At 45.7% G+C, this 18,439-nt stretch overlaps 1 protein-coding gene across 1 annotated transcript in view; it reads left to right on the top strand.

Annotated features, from left to right (window-relative positions):
• SMARCA2 (SWI/SNF related, matrix associated, actin dependent regulator of chromatin, subfamily a, member 2) overlaps positions 1–18,439 on the top strand; it is a 178,061-nt gene that overhangs the window by 44,680 nt on the left and 114,942 nt on the right. Inside the window, exons 10-13 of the mRNA XM_040988907.1 lie at positions 1,599–1,769; positions 12,604–12,657; positions 16,124–16,254; positions 16,480–16,537. Coding sequence (XP_040844841.1) covers positions 1,599–1,769; positions 12,604–12,657; positions 16,124–16,254; positions 16,480–16,537 — 414 coding nt within the window. The remainder of the gene's footprint in view (positions 1–1,598; positions 1,770–12,603; positions 12,658–16,123; positions 16,255–16,479; positions 16,538–18,439) is intronic.

The raw sequence follows: 18,439 nt of genomic DNA, 5'->3' as shown, positions 1-18,439 counted from the left end.
AATGAGATGGGTTTCTATCCCTGGCCTTGAGTGCTTGCTTTTATTGGCCATTTATTTTTGGAATCTGCCCTCAGAGCACACGAGGGGTTGTAGAAGAGTGTGTGTTGTCTGTAATGATAGGAGACCCACAGCTTCTGACGTGGACGTAGCACTTGAGTATGCAGAGATGTAGTGGTTAGCTTGCATGCCTGGAACTTGCTGTGTGACAACACTGTCCTTGCTGGCTTTCCAGTTTGCTCCATCTTTCTGCCTACTTCTCTGTTTTCAGGAAGGGAGGAAGACTGTGCAAGAACTTTCTAACTAGCCAGGGAGACCAGTTTCATTTCAGCAGTCAGCAGTCAAACTGGTCTGATTCAACTGAAGGGGCATCTGTATTAGAACTTCAGCAACAGATTGGCTTGACACTAATGATTAGGCATTTGCAAATCATTAATTTTGGCAATTAAATGATGGAATATACAGATAATAGAGAAATTGAAGGGTGTTTTTTTTTTATTACTCTTTCTTCAAGTGAGATCAACCATAGCCGAAACCAATTAGAGTTATAATAGCATTGGAGGTTGACATTCATCCATGGAGCAGACTGAAGCTAGACTGAATGATGAGGTTGCCCTCACTTGGGCACAGGAAGGCCTAAGCTTTCCCGTGTGGGAGTTGCCCCTTCAAGATCTTGTACTGTCTTCCTTTCAACAAGGAAGATTAAAATAAAAAGCATCCAGATAGTCTTTTTTTTTTCCCCCTGAGATGCATGAAAAAAAAAGAATTCTTTCTTGAAAATGGCCCAGAACACTTGTGAGCTTTATTCTATTTAACCTCATCATGCTGCTTCCCAGGCAGGAAAAGGAAGTGGGAATTCTCGCACCTGTTTTATCCTTCAGCATCCCTTGACCTCAGGAGCTGCATGACGTGTCCTCCGTCACCTAGGCCTGTTCTTGGATCCGGAACAGAAATCTCCCAGATGGAACCTTTCCTATCAGCCACAATGTTGATAAAGACCAAGGAAGGAAGGAAAAAAAAAAAAAGTTCCCAGATCCAGGAAGGCATCTTGTGTCCTCATCTTTAAAAGTATTTGTAGAAATGCTTATGGGGAACGGGATGCCGTATCTGGAATCTGCTTGAAAAAGAGTCCACTCTGGGGAGAATGTCAGAGAAGGACGGTGACGAAACGGGCATCACATTAATTTTTGGTTGCTTGGTGTTGGTTCTGTGGGAGATTATATCGCACTCTTTGCTTTTGAGTGTTGTTGAAAACTTCCAAAATAGAAAGTTAAAAATAAGCTTGAGATGGTGGATCTTCAAGTGTTAACTATTTTTTTGGAGGGGGTGGGGTGGGTTTGCTGGTAGAAGGGGAGAGGGGGTGCAGTTGCAAAAACACAGAACAAAGAGCTGACGCAGCAGGCCTTCGTGGACAGTGTGGCTTCGTGCCCTCCCGACTTGGCTGGAAACCCTAGACTCCTAGGATGTAAGCGGGCACTCTGTGGGTATCCCTGATTTTATCCAGCATGCTAGAGCATCATCCAAATTGAGACTGTGGGAGGAAGGGGGCCTTGCCTGTAAGCTTCTATGGTCCTCTCACCATGCTCTTCCTCCTTTCCCAGGCTGAAGATGAAGAAGGGTACAGAAAGCTGATTGACCAAAAGAAGGACAGACGCTTGGCTTACCTCCTACAGCAGACCGACGAGTACGTGGCCAATCTGACCAACCTGGTGTGGGAGCACAAGCAAGCTCAAGCAGCCAAAGAAAAGAAGAAGAGGAGGAGGAGGAAGAAGGTGTGTCACCCAGCGGAGGGTAGTGGCTGGGGCCTGGGCACTGGGGCAAGGACTGCTTAAAGGCGAGTGCACCGTTTCCAATGATTTCTCTGTAGCAGGCACGCAAATGAGTATTAGCTTGTACTGGAGGCCAAGGGTGTCAGGGGTTCACTATCCTAAACCGCAGCTCTGCAGGCCCTATTTCCATCTGTAATACTGTTAAGTGCCCTGGTGGACGAGGACGGCTAAGTTGAAGAAATTGGGATATGAAAGGAAGAAGCAAAATATGGTATTGAGACTAAGGGAAGCCAGAGGGAAATGGTGGCCAAGACAGCTCTGGGATACTTCTGGCACCCGTGTCAGCCCATGTGGACAGATGGCTAGGCCAGCACTATTCATTTCATCCTGCTGCCCTCCCCCGCAGAGCAGTGAGGTCAGCATGCAGAGAGGAGATGCAGGGAATTGCAGGACAAAAGCAATCCTGTAGAAAACAGACCCAAATTACCACACACACACACACACACACAAAAAAAAAACAAAACAGAAAGATCTGGAATCTCCACTCTGCAGATGCATTCAGACTCCATTCAAGAGGAAGGCGCCAAGTGCTGGGCTGGGACATGGGTCCTCTGCGAAGCTAAAGTAAGCTGGTGATGTCTTTTTGTCTTGGTGAACAAAGTCTTGACAAGGTCAGGCACAAGCATCAACAGCAAGGTGTTGGAATTGTGCAAATCGAGGGCGGCTAGCATTGCAGCATTTGTTCGTTGCCCTGAATAATTGAACAAAGTGTTTTTTTTTTAAAAAAATAATTAATTTCATGGCTTCTGAATCCCTGTACTTATTTCATAATTAACGAGGAGGAATAAATGATTGAGAAGGCACCTCCGTGCACCGGAATTCTTTAGCATAAGATGGCTTACTTTTTTGTGAAGATAAATGCAAGATAACTCAGGGCGTGCATTCTTTCGACATCTCGCCGGTGAGGAATACCTCATTTTCTTGTCATGGTGGCATTATAGACTTGGGGGGAAAAAAAGAATCCCAGCTCCCAATTTCTGACTTAAAAGGATGTTTGTGGAGTGAGTGAAGAGCGCCCAGGCAAATGGATAAAAATTATCCAAGAGTACATATGTAGACCTCAATAATCAGCAGGGCTGGGTTTTGCTAACCCGGGGCGGGGGGGATATTTTTGCAGAGGTTTTTCAGGGTTAGCGTTTTAGTGTTAAAAATCCAGCATTCAAGTTATTCTAGCTTTTCGCGGTGACAAGCTCATGACCCGGATTTGAGCTTCTGGTTCATTCTTAACAGTTGCCTGCCAGAGTACCGGCTGGGGGGGTGCGGGGGGGGGGCGGGCACCATCATATACAAAGGAAGATGCAGTTAGGCCCTGTGCAAGGTCAACACCAGACTCCAAATGCAGCCGGGGTCACTGTGATGGTGAAAAATCCCCATCACTTTATGACGTCCTAGACATCAGTGAGATGCTTGGATCCCTGGCCAAACTCACGCACAAAGAGTCCCCCTAATGGTATCAGTTGCTTGATGAGTGTCCTAAACAGTCGTGTTGCAGGTGTGTTTACTGTGTGTTGTGCGTTTTGTGTGTGTGTGTGTGTGTGTGTGCGTGCCTCTGACTCATATGAAATAGTTTGTTATAAAACCATACCCTCCATCTCTCATCACCTGAGTGCTCCCCACAAGGTTCAGGTCAGCCTGAAGTCACCTAAGGCCACAGTTCCTAGAGTACATCCCCAGGATGCAGTGGCACACACCCGCGTGGAACTGCGTGTTGGCAGTGACACCCGTATTCCTGTGTTTCGGGTTATAGAACCCAGACTTGTGGGTGTTGTCCTTGGCGCCACCACCGCCTGCCCAACCATCTTTAGGTTTGCTTGCCGCTTTGTACCCTGTTGCCTTTAGGTTGGGTCATCACATGGATGACTTGGATGATGTATTGGTATCCTTCTACGGATATTAACTAAGCATGGACTAAACAAAGGGTGTGCAGTTGTTGCCCTGTGGAAAGTAACTGGACACTGACTAAGAAAGCCAGGTAGCATGCTCCCCTGCTGTGAGAGAGCGGCTCCAAGGCTGTGACTCAGAGAGAGAGAGCGAGAGAGAGAGAGAGAGAGAGAGAGAGAATATGAATGAATGAGAATGAATAGAGACAGGCAGACATTAACCCCCCCAAGTGCCCAAAGATGCGATTATAAGCCATGAGAACTGTAGTGAAGGAAAACTAAGAGTTGGCTTGGGGCTTTTGCCTGCTTTCCTGGCAAGCAGGTCACAGAACAGTGACAGGTGCCTGATGGATGTTTCGGGTGGTCACCACGCAGAACGTCCTTTCTGATCAGCCGTCTCCCTCTTCTGCGTTCTCCTAGCAGCCCTTAGCCTTTGCACCTGCCTGCCCTCAGCAGACCCAAGGAGGACCAACTGTGTTTTTCCCCCTGGGTCATCTAGTTGGGAGAATAAGGATGAAGAAGGAAAAAAATAAATAAATAAAACATCTCACACCAACAGAGAAATCTAGGTCCTTCTGGGGCCCTTTCTGTAAGCTATCCTGCAGCGGCTTCAAGATGTGGTTCAAAGCGAATCATCCTTTTCCAGCCGTACCTTTGTTCAAGAGCCGAGGCAAGGGCAGCTTTGCAAAGCAGGTGCTTTATGAAAAGGCACTTTGGGTTTTGTGTAGTGTGTGTCCCCTCCGTTAGAGCAAATGAATGACGGAGAACTGGCTGTTCTAGCATCTCTGTGGTGTAGGAAAACTTACTTCATCCAGCAGGGTATAAATTCTGGGCCATCCCTTTCAACATTTTGCTGCTACAGTGAATACCACATTTTAGAACATTAAACCAAGGAATCAGTAAATGTTATTTTGAGCAAACCCGTGAACTAACATCATTACTTGGACAATTAAGTGCAAGTAACTTGAAGAACTAAGCTTAAAAAAAAAATGGTTTGTCTTAAGAGGGAATGACACAGACAAGACATATAGAAAGCTTCCTTCTGCTGGTTCACTTCCCAGATGGTTGCTGCAGCTTGAGGCTGGGCCAGGGTGCAGAGATTCCATCAGGGTCTCCCATACAGATGGTGGAAATGTAAGAACTTGGGCCATCCTCCATTGCCTATCTGGATACATCATCAGGGAGCTATATTGGAAGCAGGAATGGAGAGGATTAGATCTGTAGCTGTGATAACGGGATGCCTGGGTTGTAAGCAGTAGTCTAGTCCACTGTCCCACAGTGAGTGGGGGAACTGGACTACTACAGTTGAGTATAGTTAGGTGGCACTGTGGGTTAAGCTGCTACCATGCGCAGGGTGCCGGTATCCCCTGTGGGCGCCAGTTCGAATCCCAGCTAGTCTGCTTCCTATGCAGCTCCTTTCTGATGTGCTAGCACTGGGTGTGTGGCAGGGAGGTGCAAGGAATTAGTGGGAGATGCCCCCCAAATCCTTGGGCCTCAGCGATGACATGAGAGAATCATCGTGGCCATATGGGAACTGAACCAGTTGATGGAAGACATCTTCCTGTCTCTGCTTCTCCCCCCTTTTTTTTTTTTTTTACAGTCACTGCTTTTCAAATAAATAAATCTTAAAAAAAAAAGATGAATGTAGTTGACTTCTTAATTTATCTGGGAAACTGTTATTTGTTTGTTTCTTTTACCGATTATGTAATTAGAGTTTGTTGTTGTTGCTGTTGGGCTAGTTGCCTTTTTAGTATTGTCCTAGGAGAGATGACTTTTGTTGCTAGAGAACAATACATAGGATGGGTTTCTCTGAGGCTTTTGTATCATCATTATTATTACTATTATTTTGGTGAAATTTGACTTTTCTCCTGTCACCACTAGGGGCCTTTCTCTGAGAATACATTGATAAATTACTTGGAAGCTCTTCATTCTTGGCCTAGTCTTTCACCAACGCCCTTGAAATGGCAGAAAAAAAAAAAAGAAGTAAACGAAATGTTCTCTGCTTAGGTGACAGACGAGGTAGAATTTTCAACACTTGGAGGTGCTGAGTTCTGTAGCCACGGCGCTGCAGGACGAATGTGCCATTCCGTGCAGTTAGAGCGACCTTGAGCTCTCTATTCCCTGCAGTGGCCGGTCTCCCATATCTCCAGAGTGAATGTAGACTTAGAGAGAGAGAGAGAGAGAGAGAGAGAAAGGAAGCTACAGGAAGCCTCCAGGGTCTGTATGAACAGCATCGATTCTGGTAAGGTCACAAAATGGACCCCTCTCCCTGTCATATTACCGTACAGTCTATTCATTCATAGTTATTTAAGAAAACATGCGTTTGTTTGTTATCATTCCCCTGGTAGGATAGGAGGGATATTTTAGGAGTTTGGGGGAAATTGTGTGATTATGAAAGAACTATGCATAGATTTCCAAATATTTTCTTTTTTCTTTATTTTTTTTTTTTTGCGCCGAAATGCACTTGTTAAGGAAAATGTCTTTCTCGTTTTTATTACTAGGTAGGGAGTGAGTCACCGAGAGAAGAGATACGGAAAAGGATCTCTTGTCTACGCTTTCATTCCCCTCAAAGGCCTTAAACAGCCAGGCCTGCTGGACCAGGCTCATGCCAGGAGATTAGAACCCGATCCAGATCAGCCACACAGGCAGCAGGGACCCAAGCACGAGAGCCGGTACCTTTTGTCTCGAGGAGCACCCCCTTAGCAGGAAGCTGGAACTGGAGGCATAGCTGGGAAGGCCTTCAGCTGGAGCCCCAGGGCATACCCACGTGATGTGTACAGCAGCATCAGCGGGGGATACATGCCGAAGCAGTGGTGACAGCGATGGGCTCTACCCAACGGATTTCTTGTGAGAATTCCGTGGGAAAATCTATCCAAAGCATTTGGAGCATTCCATAGCATGTAGTAAGTGCTCAGTAAACACGTGCGTGCACACACACACACACACGGCAGTCCCAGGACATAAAATTAGAACTGTCATGGTGGCAATGCGGTTGTGTCTTTTGAAAATGTAATTTTTCTCTTAAAAAATAAAACTTTTCCTGTAGCTTATGATATTAAGAAATTAAATGAATGCCATTTTTTTTTTGCCCCTACTCAAGGTCATTGTAGAGTGGAAAAAAAATATTACTGGGTAGGAAGTCCTTTAGGAAGAAGACAAAGCGATTTATGATTTTTTTTTTCCTTTTGATGACCTCTGCTTGCCGCCCCCTGTCCCCAGCTCCCACAAAAAGAATTTTCTAATTGCATGTGTACTACTTTGCAGTAGGCTCCTAATGGCCATGCACTATTTCTCACATTTCCTTCAGGATGCGTTTTTACTTATGCTGTGTGGTTAGGTGCCCCGTGTCAGCGGTGCACACCCAGCTACTGCTTAGAAGTCTGACCCTTGCAAGGGTTCAGCCTCCAGAGCTGTTTGACGTCAAGCACAGGATAAATATTTAATTCCCCCCTTGCACATCTTTAATGGGATGTATACCAGCAGAGTTATGCACTTGTTAGTTATCTGTGACATCTCTTGGAAACCCAGGACACTAATGGGCAGACACTGTGTGGCAACACATGTCAGGTGTCTTTTTTATTCCTGTTGATTTTCTTTCTCCATTTTCTCCCAAGAAGCATTGCATTTATTTGAAAGGCAGAATGAGAGAGGGAGAGAGAGAGAGAGAGAGAGAGAGAGAGAATATCTTCTACCTGCTAATTCACTTCCCCAAATGGCTGCGAAGAATCAGGCTGAAGCCATAAGCTGCAGACTTCACCCCGGTTTCCCACGTGGGTGCAGGGCTCCAAGCACCTGGGCCCTCTCCCGCTGTTCTCCGAGGCACATGAACAGAGTGCTGAATGGGAAGTGGAGCAGCCAGGGCTAGAACTGGAGTCCATATGGGATGCTGGCAACTGCAGGCAGCGGCCGTTCCTGCTATGCCACAATATGGCCAATTGATTTTCTTTTGGAAAGTTATTTTTTTTTCTTTTCTCTCCCCATTCCAGACACTATTAGAAGGGAACTCAGGACTATGACGTTTTGGTGGGCGTATGAGGGAAGCTTCCTGGCATCATGTACTGGCCAGTACATGTTTTATCATGATGCTATGTCATGCTGTTATGTCAAGTTAGTCTGTTGTTCTCCATCCTTATATCTTGTTTTCTTCAAAGAGTGTTTAATCTGTTAAGCTTCTTCTTTTTTAATATTTTAATTTGATAGGCAGAACTAAGGAGACACACATAGAGCATCTTACATCCTCATATATATTCCCCAAATGGCTGTAATAGCCAAAGCTGGGCCCATCAGAAGCCAGGAGGCTAGAGCTTCTTCAGGGTCTCCCATATGAGTGCAGGGACCCAGGGACTTAGGGCATCATCTACTGCCTTCCAAAGTCATTAACAGGGAGGTGGCTCACAAGTGGAGCCACTAGGGATTGAACCAGTACCTGTATAGGATGATGGTACAGCAGGCTGAAGCTTACTGTGCTGCACCTCTGCACCGGATCCTGTTAGCATCTTGTCTGCAAGGTGTTCATACATCAAAGAGAGATATATTGGAGTGTAAGGTCCATTGTTCATGGCAGGTGAACACAGTGCCTTGATGAGCAGAACAATGTCAAGATGGGTGCATGCGAAAGTTTGGAGCCAAGTCCTGTTGTACTGGATGAACCAGTTACTTGAATGAAAAGTTTGGCCAGTGTTGAAGACACAACCCCAAGTCATGTGCTGGATGTTTTTTGTTTTTATTGCCTAATTACCTATCTTAATGACCCCAGGTCCACTTAAATAACAAAGTATCCCAAGAGGTTTCTGGAAGCTTTGGTTTCCAGTGAAGCACAGTGTATCCTTTAAAATGCCAGGGCAGGTCAATGTTATTTTACCACATAATAACAAGTCCTGCTGGCATATCAGCTACACCTGCTTTAAAATATAGGCTATTTCTTTACAAAATAAAACTATTTTTGCCTACATGGTGATCATCAAAAGTGTCCCAAAGTTAAGTCTTATTTTCTTGAGTTCAGCTTAACACTAGCCTTTAATATTTAGGGACCCCAGCCCTTCCCTCTCTGTCCCCATTTTTCATTGTTTTTTTCTGTTCTGGCAAACTTTTCTCCCTGGATGATGCAAGCTGACATCAGCCTTGGGCATTGAGATCCGAGTTGTCTTCAATTCTGAGTAACTTTGAACTCTTGAGTTGATTTTAGTTCTGCGTCACTGGTATCCCGTCACCTTACGCGACGAGCTTAACGTTCGACCTAGTTAGCTCCAAACTTTTTGTAAGTGGAAAAAGAAGCCAGCACTGGATTCTCCAATGGGGACTAATTATTGCGTTTAACAGTGGGACTTTGTTTCGGTTGTGTGTTGTTCTCCTGAATTATAGGAGGTCAGTAAGTTTGGGTGTCAGCTTGGTGTCACGACTAGCATGTGTTTGCCATCCCATGATGCAGACACTGCATGCAGAAAGTGCTCAGGAAGCAAGTGACACCACAGGGACTGTCATGTGCACATTGGGACATTGCAGCGGTGGCTCAGAGCCCATCCGCTGTTAGCTGAATCAGTAATACCTAGGACAATCACTTGGGTGAGAGTTTTGAGCTGAGGAAAGTGCGTGTGTGTGTGTGTGTGTGTGTGTGTGTGTGTGTGTTGCTTTGCCTTTTCCTTTGAGCATGGATACACGTAAGGTGCAGCAGGCAAAGCTTGGCACCACTGAAAACAATCCAAGGCATGCTGGAAGCAACGGGGGTTCTTGCTACAGCACCGTTTAAACAGTGACTTCCACCTTTTTCTTCTTTTACATTTTTACAATTTTTTTAAAAAAATTTGAAAGGTAGAATGGTAGGGAGACAGAGGAGAGGGAGAGATGAAGACAAATTTCAACCCCCTTGCACTCCCCGATGGCTGCAGTGGTTGAGGCTAGGTCAGACTTAAAGCCAGAACTCCATCCAGGTCTTCCGCCTGAGAATGAGGGCATCAAGTTCATGAGCTCATGCTTGTCCGGCTGCACGAGCAGGATGCTCTACTGAAAGCAGAGGAGCCTGGACTCAGAGCAGCGCATCCATGGGGGGTGCTGATGTTACAGGTAGTAACTTGGGGAAGAGAGGTTCTAGAGTGCCAGCTTGGTGACACACCGTGCGTGCGTGTGTGTGCGATATTGGCGATACGTGGGCACCTCCTTACGTTACTGGGAAGCACACCTGTAACTCAGGGTGTGTTCACTGAAAGGCATTGTCCCTGATGCTTTTATTCATCCCCTCATTCCGCGAATGCACGTTTTTAGTGCCTTTCAAGTGCGCTCTGTAAGTGAACTGAGTACACCAGCAAGCAAAGCAAATAGAAAGCCCTGGCTTGGTGGCGTTAGGAAGCAGCTTTCAGAGAAGGCTGTGGCAGGTCTTCATAATAATTAAAGCATAGACCTTGGACCATGGAGTGTCATGGAGGTTGACCTTTATAGCATACAAGGCTATTTCAAAAAGCTCATGGGCAAATGTGTGTTATGACTAATAAAACAACTCTGCATGGGTTTCATTGTTTTCCCAACAGGACACTCTGACCTTTTATTTCCATTTATTTCTTTTTAACTTTTTAAAAGGCTGGAGTCAAGAGCCAAAGCCAGGACATTGGAGGGACATGAGATGTCTTATCCACCAGACTGAGTTGGCCATGCTGTGCCCACCAACTCTTTGAAATACTCTCCCACGATGTTGGATAGGCCCACGTTGCCATAACAGCCCCATCCCGTGGCACACCTATAACATAGGTGCTGCTCCCGGCTGGCCCTATATTGCATAGGACAGAACCAATACATGACGAGATTTGCTCAGGATCACACCGCCAAGATTTCCTGAATTGACTCACAGAGCTACGATACAAAGTCAGCTGATTTCCAGAACCTGCTGTCTTCAATCTATTATTAATTTACCTCCTGGATTTCTTACCTATTGGAATGGTGTAAATAGGGAATTATAAGTAACGGGAGGACTTCAGTCTTGGGTAGTTTTTAGATGACACTGCGGGACATCGACTGTATTTATTGGAGAATGGCCTTTAGAGGCATTTTGATTCTATCCATTTCTGCTGTGCTAAGTTTCTGAACAAGCCATCTGGCTCCTCTTGCTAGAAATTTGACATTGGATTTTTCATTGTCTCATTTCATTTTCTTTGTTGGCAAATTGGTGGCCTCTTTCCTCCTTCTATTTATTTATTTATTTATTTATTTATTGTATGGAAAGAATGGGAGTATGACATGACTTGCTTGGCCTTCATTGAAACAGTTCCCTGAATTTAATGCCTGGGTATTCCCAAAATGGAACCCCTCGGTGGCTGGGTGCAAGGCGGGTTTCTTTGCTGAACTAAGATTTTCTGCCATGAAACTCTGTGTCTTTGCCCGGATGTGCGACTGAATGCTTTTCAAATCCTCTGAATCCTTTCCGGCACATAAATATTTTCATTTAAGGGGGACACCAAGAGAAAATTAACTTTTTGGGACATCAGTACAAATTCCATTTTCTACTCTTTGGTAAAAGCTAGTTTCCCCTCCCCCCCCCCCCGCCTTAATACCTTATACTTTGTTCTATGTACGTACTGCCCCGTGTACATTTGGTAAGAAAATTATATAAAAATTCCAGCCATTTCAAGCAGGTTTATAAAGAGGTTTATTTATTTTTATTGGAAAGGAAGATTTATAGAGAGAATGAGAGACAGAGAGAAAGCTCTTCTGTGTGTGGTTTGCCCCCCTGGTGGCCACAACGGCCGGAGCTGAACGAATCTGAAGCCAGAAGCCAGGAGCTTCTTACGGGTCTCCCATGTGGGTGTAGAGTCCCACGGCTTTGGGTTGTCCTCCACTGCTTTCCCAGCCACTAACAGGGAGCTTGATGGGAAGTGGAGCAGCCAGGACATGAGCCAGTGTCTGTATGGGATCCTGGCGTTTGCAAGGGGAGGAGTTAGTCATTGCGGCAGGCCCAATCTTAAGCATTTTTGCAATGACCTTATTTCAATATGGACAGAAGGCTGGACCATTTTTTATGAGATATTTTAACATAGAAATGATCAGGTTGTTTTCTTGGGACATCAAAAGAAAAGCTCGTTTTTTTTTTTTTAAGTGCCTTGATAAAGAAAACGATTCATTCATTTTCTTTCTCATTGTACCACACAGAAATAATATATTTGTCCTGACAATAACTTCTAAAACCAAGATTCTTTAAAGGTAATAGAAAAGAAAGGCTATTGTAGATGGAAGACACTTGAGACTCTTGGGCATATGTTAGCTTTTTATTTAGACCATCTTTGAGACTCATAGAGATTATTGGGCAAGGATGACGGAAACACTTAAGGAATAGCAGATGATGAAATTTTTTCATGAAATTCCCTGATGTGCATCCAATCTCTCCTCACACACACTGTGGCAATACTGCATGTTGTGAAAACCAATTAGGTTGAAGGAAAAATTAAAAAAAAAAACACACCTGGAGCCCACAGAATTTTGTACTTTTTATATCTATATTTTTATGACCGAGGAGTGCTTTTGATGGGCGTTTTTCGAATGCTGTTCTTCACTGCTGAGGGAAACTCACTCAGGGAGTAAGGAAAGTTGAGCTAATTATGTCAGGATTTGTCTGCAGCATGCCAAACCCCAGCAGAACGTTTCTGATTCTGACTCTTATCTCAATGCCGCTGCATCTTCAAGCTCCTGGGGTCCCCGAAGACAACCATTCGCAAATCTCTAGTCTGCTAACCCTGCATCACCTCTGGCTTTAGACATCTCTCTGCAACTTGCTGATGAAAGACATACTTTTGTCTTCAGGGAAGGGGATTCAAAGCAGCAGGCGTTAGAGCTCCGTGCCCGTGAGCTGCCAGGCTGCCGTGCACCTACCTGTGGGTGAGGTTTACCCATGTCTTTGTGGCATTGTTGTTTTCCAGAAAGCTGAAGAGAACGCAGAGGGAGGCGAGTCGGCCCTAGGACCAGACGGAGAGGTAAGGAATTTTCTACCCATTTCTGCAGTATAGACCACTGAGGGGGAGTCTCAAGCACGTGCCTTGGAAACGCACTACACTGCTCTGCGTGTACTAGTTTAATTTTTACTGAGTTGTTCATTTTTAAGTCAACATAGGTGTAGGTGAGCATGGAAGACTCAAGTTAAGCATAGTTGTAGGTGAGCATAGTTTAAAAAAAATCCAAATTATGTGAAAGAAATAAAGTGAAAAATAAGCTATTTCTGTCTCAGAACATCAGCAAACCGATATGTAGTTTCCGGTGGAACATTCCAGAATTTTCAGTGCACTTCTAGAATTTTAAGACTCATGTTAAAAAAAAAAAAGTGCTTTATTTGTTTATTTGGAAGGCGAAGTCATAGACAAAGACAGACATACCGAGGCAAAGAGAGATCTTTCACCAACTGCTTTACTCTTCAAATAGTGACGACAGCCTGACCTGGGCTGGTCCAAAGCCAGGAGCTTCTTAGGCATCTCCCATAAGGGTGCAAAGGCCGGAGGACGCGAGCTGTCCTCCACTGCTTTCCCAGGCACAGTAGCAAGGAACTGATGGAAAGTGGAGCAGCTGGGACACGAACCATCCCCCAGTAGGAACGCTGATTCCCAGGCTGTGTACCTGCAGTGTCATAATGACGGCTCCAGCTCGAAGACCCTTTAGTGCCTCTATACTTATGTTTGTCAACAAGTACTGAAGCATAAAACAGGATGTAGTTTTCCTGGCTTTTTGCCGATTTGTAGTTATAAAAATATATGAACCTGACAATTGCTATTTTTCGACATTTCATTCGTTTTTGACATTTTCATGGTATTGTAATACAAATGATTTTCAGAAAGTTCATGGAATAATGCATGTTATGCAAAAAATTGTGCCTGGTTTTTATTTTATTTATTTATATATTTGCAGTTAACTACCTGTTAATTCTATTCTATGTAAACTTTGTGAATTGTGAGCCTTCACTATCATCTTCTTCATCTTATTTTCCTATCATTTTCAGTTTTCTCCCTAATCACAAGGAAATAATTATTGGTTGGATCTTCTCTCTCTCTCTCTCTCTCTCTCTCTCTCTCTCTCTCTCTTTTTTTCTGAAAGCCATAGGGTCCAGGCCAGTGCTACTCAGCAGAGAGGCACAGCCCCAGAGTAGGCTGAGAAGTGAGTCATCCTCAACCAGACTTCTCTTCCTCTCAAAGATTCTGGCACACCTGCCTGGAGGATTGGGCCAGGAGGGGAACTGGCTCTTCCCATTCTAGAATCACCATGTAGGCAGGTGAAACTGAACTTACAGCAGCTTAGATGGAGGGGGAAAAAAGGCTAGACAACGTTCCCACCCAGAGATCCCTTTAATAGTCTATAGTACTTAGCCTTTTATAAGCTTCTCTGAGTGCTGAGGTGTCTGGGGTTAAGAGACACTCACTGTGGTACCAGGGTAGAGGGTGGGAGGTCGCGATGAAAACACTAAGATGAGAAGCACTTGGTAACAACTCCTGATGTGCTGAAGTTTGGTGTAACTCCAGCTGGTTACACAGCCGCCTATGATCCCCCGGATGCACAGGGCAGGTGCACCCAGGCTCACGTGCTGTCTCTCGCTGTCTCCTAGGAAAATGAGCTGTTGACCTGGTACACACAGCAGACCCACTGCTCTGTTTGTTTGGAAGTCGTGTTCTCAGTAATCTTGCAGGCTCGTCCATCCATCACTTGGGCTACAGCGGCTTCCAGCTTGACTTGAGGCATGGCATTAGCCATAGAAGGAGCCGCCTTAGAAACAGTTCCAGAGAATGAAATACGGTTCCCCGTGTTGGGTACCGGTTTCCATTTCTGTCTTGTGGGCGTGTGTGTGAGACCTTCTGTGTGTTTGAGGAAGGAGCATCACATTAGCATGCCAGGGAACACTGAAGCGATGCACCTGGGAGAGGAGGAAGAGGCAGCTTAGAGTGAGTCCCCGCTTTTGTTGAGGTCATTTTTGTAGATAATTTATCTATTGTTGCTTATGCTGATAGAGCTCTGTTGAGGCAGTAGAGGAAGGAATTACCGGATGTAGGCTTTTGATTTTTTTTTTTGTTTGTTTGTTTTGCTCTTTATTCTTTTCTGATGAGACCTTTGGCATAATTTTTCCCCTATCATTTTTGCTTAATTGAACAGTGAATTATATGGCAATGCTAGTTACAGCTGTTAGCGTTCTCTCTATTTATTTGACCAGAAAACCAATTAAGAGGGATTTAGGAAGAAATTCTTTGAGATTAATGAGTTATCCATACACGCCATGTTGTTCCTTCTCAGAAGATAGATCACTTGAACTATCACAAATCAAGTGTTTCCAAACAAATATCTTCCCTGGGGTGTCTGCCCCTACAAGTTCGTCACCCCTTCATCAGTAAGCATATCATTTGCACAGGACTGCTCCATGTGTGTAGGTCTTAGATGGCAATTGGTTGTCTGAAGTAGTTTTAGTACAACCTCTGCCATTTCCATTATTCCCTGCATTTTTTTGTTTTTCCGAGCGAGTCATCTTGTGTGGAGTCCAGGAAGAAATTGCAGCACAGTCTCAGCCAATGGCTTTTGGATGGATAGAGCCCTTCTCCTTCTGTATTGCACAGATGCCATGGGTAAAGATACACGGGCTTGGTTTTAGAGGAAGGACCCTGATTCCTGTGGCAGCCAAGCCAACCAGCCAGGAGATGCCATGGGCTGTCAGACGGGTTCCTTTTTCTCTAACTGAAACCACAGCCTTGCGGTAATTATCTCAGCAGTATTAATTGATGGATTGGAGTTTGTGAGTTGCAAGTGACCAGAATCAGTTCTGCCTGATTTCCACAAGAACAGAATATATTACAAGTTGTGTGTCTCTTTAGTTTATATGCTTAGCACTACAAAAGTGTTTTTTGGGGATTTCTGATTTGTTAGAAAAAAAAAAATGAGCGTAGCATTTTTCTACCTTGATGATGTCGTAGTTCATGGTCACAACATTTCTGATTTTTGGAACACTTTGGGTGTCTTACTTTGGGACCGAGAATGCTCAACCTGTAATAGAATCCTGGACAGCTCAGCAGATCCCTGGGGATGCTGATTTACTAGACCCAGGGTTCTGATCAGTGAAATGCAGAGTGCCACTTGCTCCGAGAGGATGCTGTTTGAAGCAGGCAGGTGCTTGGCACAACCAACAGATGGGTGTGGTCTACTCTCCCTGCAGTGCGCCTGTTGCGTCCCACTCCACGGATATCGCAGCTGCTCACCCAGCTCCTGGGGCAGTACATTCGGTAGATAAAGGCCAGGTCTTGTGCCTGAACCTCAGCTGGCTAAGTGGCTGGCGAATTCACTTTGTTTTCTCACCAAGGCTTGTTCCGTAGTATGATTTCCACCAACACAGAGGTCTGCGACCCAGAGTCGGACAGACGTCTTCTCTTCCAGCGGTGACATGATTTCTTTTCTTGGTTTTGTTTTCCTGTCTCATAGCCGATAGATGAGAGCAGTCAGATGAGTGACCTCCCTGTTAAAGTGACACACACGGAAACCGGCAAGGTCCTCTTTGGACCAGAAGCACCCAAAGCAAGCCAGCTGGATGCCTGGTTGGAAATGAATCCTGGGTACGGTAAACAAGCAACGTCACTGTTGGGCTCCTGGTGACTTTCCCCCATCGGGGTAATGCTCACAAGATAATGAAACCCTAACAGGGTGGCCTTTGCAGACACAGTGGAAGCTGTCTGCTCTTGTCTTCAGAGCATGAAATGTGCTCGTAAAGTCACGTGGGTCTACTGTCTCAGAGTCCCCAGAAGCTAACCCATCTGCTCTGTCCCGCTTCTCTCCTTTAGTTACGAAGTGGCCCCAAGATCGGACAGTGAGGAGAGTGAATCCGATTATGAGGAGGAGGTAGGTTATGTGTCTGTGTTGGGAGTTATTGATTTGAAAGTTGAAGGGGGCGGCGGGGTAGAAGCTTCTTCCTAAACATAGACTCAGCCCACCATGTGTCCATCTGTTTCTTCTTCCTCCATGTTGGCCTTTGCATGATGACTGGCACTAAGGGTTTGCAGAAGTTTTGACGGTGCACGCCTCCTGGAGCAGGTGTCTCTGGGGGCCTGCTGCCCGACTGGGCTCGGGGGTACAGTGTGAGTTTTCAACTTCTTGGAGCCCAGCAAAAGAGAAGTTGGCCTTCATCTGGCGATGATAGAAGAGGCCTTCTGGGGAGAAGTGAAGATGGGTAATTTAGGGTAATGCCTCTTCAGGGTCCACCCTGAGCATAAGGTGCCCTTATGCCTTTACGGGGACTTGTGAACTTGGCGAGAACTTTGACCAGAAGGGCAGCGTGGACTTGGCCTCCTGTGTTTGTCCAAGCTCTCTGGGAGTCACTCTCAGCGTGTCTGTCACTTGAATTTCTCGGACATTCATTTTCCCCCAACGAGAAGCACTTTTCTCATTCTCTTGAGAGGAGTGTGTCTGGAAGCAGCAATGGGAGCCTTGGCTGCTTTCAAGGAAGCAATCATTCAGGTATTTGCAGGACCAACCGAAAGACTAAAGTCGATTCTCCTTTATGTAGACCATCGTTAACAACGTGGTCATTACGTCTGTTGCTTGCCGGAGTGTCATGGCCTGCATGCCAAGGACCGCGTAAAACAGCCCTCCTGATAAGAGCCTTACAGTATTTTGAGACAATTGCTTTTTTTAAAAAAATATTTATTTTTATTATTATTTTTTTTTATTGGAAAGGCAGATATACAGAGAGGAGAGACAGAGAGGAAGAGCTTCCTTCTGATGATTCATTCCCCAAGTGAGGGCAACGGCTGATACTATGCCGATCCAAAGCCAGGAGCCTCTTCCGGGTCTCCCACGCGGGTGCAGGGTCCCAAAGCTTTGGGCCGTCCTCGACTGCTTTCCCAGGCCACAGGCAGGAAGCTGGAAGGGAAGCGGGGCTGCTGGGATAGAACCAGCGCCCATATGGGATCCCGGGCGTGCAAGGCGAGGACCTCAACCACTTGCGCCATCGCGCTGGGCTCCTGAGACAATTGCTTTTTCCCTTCTGTTTTGCGATCTGTGTTTTCTAAATTAATCTACCATGTGGACTTACTGCTTTTGGCAAAGAAGAGAAAAAAAAATTACGTTACAATACTGGACAACCACAAATAAAGCCAGTGCTCCAGGGGCGGGGGCATACCCCAGCTTCCTCGTCTTCTCGTTCACCAAGACCAGTACAGGCTGAAAACTCAGCATTCCAATTGTATTTTGTTGACTGGAATGGCTGAGCCAGTGGAGGCTCCCTAGGAAGGACTTTGGCCTTTTGCTCAGAAAAGCCAGGGAGAGGGCAGAGAGAAAATGAAACAAATCTGGTGACCAGTAGATGCCAGATCAAGACCAACGACCACAGACAACCTCAGAGAGGTCTGGGCGGCTGATGGGAGAGACCCACTCCTGGCCTCGGGCCAGGCACGAGTGAGTGATGAGTGAGTTGGCTTTAGTGACATTTCCTCCCACGTATTTCATCTCCTCGCCTGAAAGATGGAGGGGCTAGGCCAGGTCCATGGGCAGCCTCCCTGCTTCTCAGAGACCTGTGACCACAGCTTTGGCCTTATCCTGGAAATCACATCCATTTATAACTTTATCGTCCAAGAGGCACGGGAAAGCGAGGCTCCCTTCACACCTGCTTAAGCGAGGGACGTCTGGCTTGTCTGCAGGGACGTGTGGCCTTCACTGCCAGGTTAGGAATAGACGCGACGAATGTTTTTAGTGAATCTTGTCATGCTGCTACTATGGCTGAACGTCACGAGTGAGAAAGGAGTC

Source organism: Ochotona curzoniae, unplaced genomic scaffold, assembly GCF_017591425.1.
Source record: "Ochotona curzoniae isolate NIBS_2020 unplaced genomic scaffold, NIBS_Ocur_1.0 contig_50, whole genome shotgun sequence".
In the NCBI taxonomy this organism is placed as follows: Eukaryota; Metazoa; Chordata; class Mammalia; order Lagomorpha; family Ochotonidae; genus Ochotona; species Ochotona curzoniae.
This window is presented reverse-complemented; position numbering and strand designations above follow the sequence as displayed.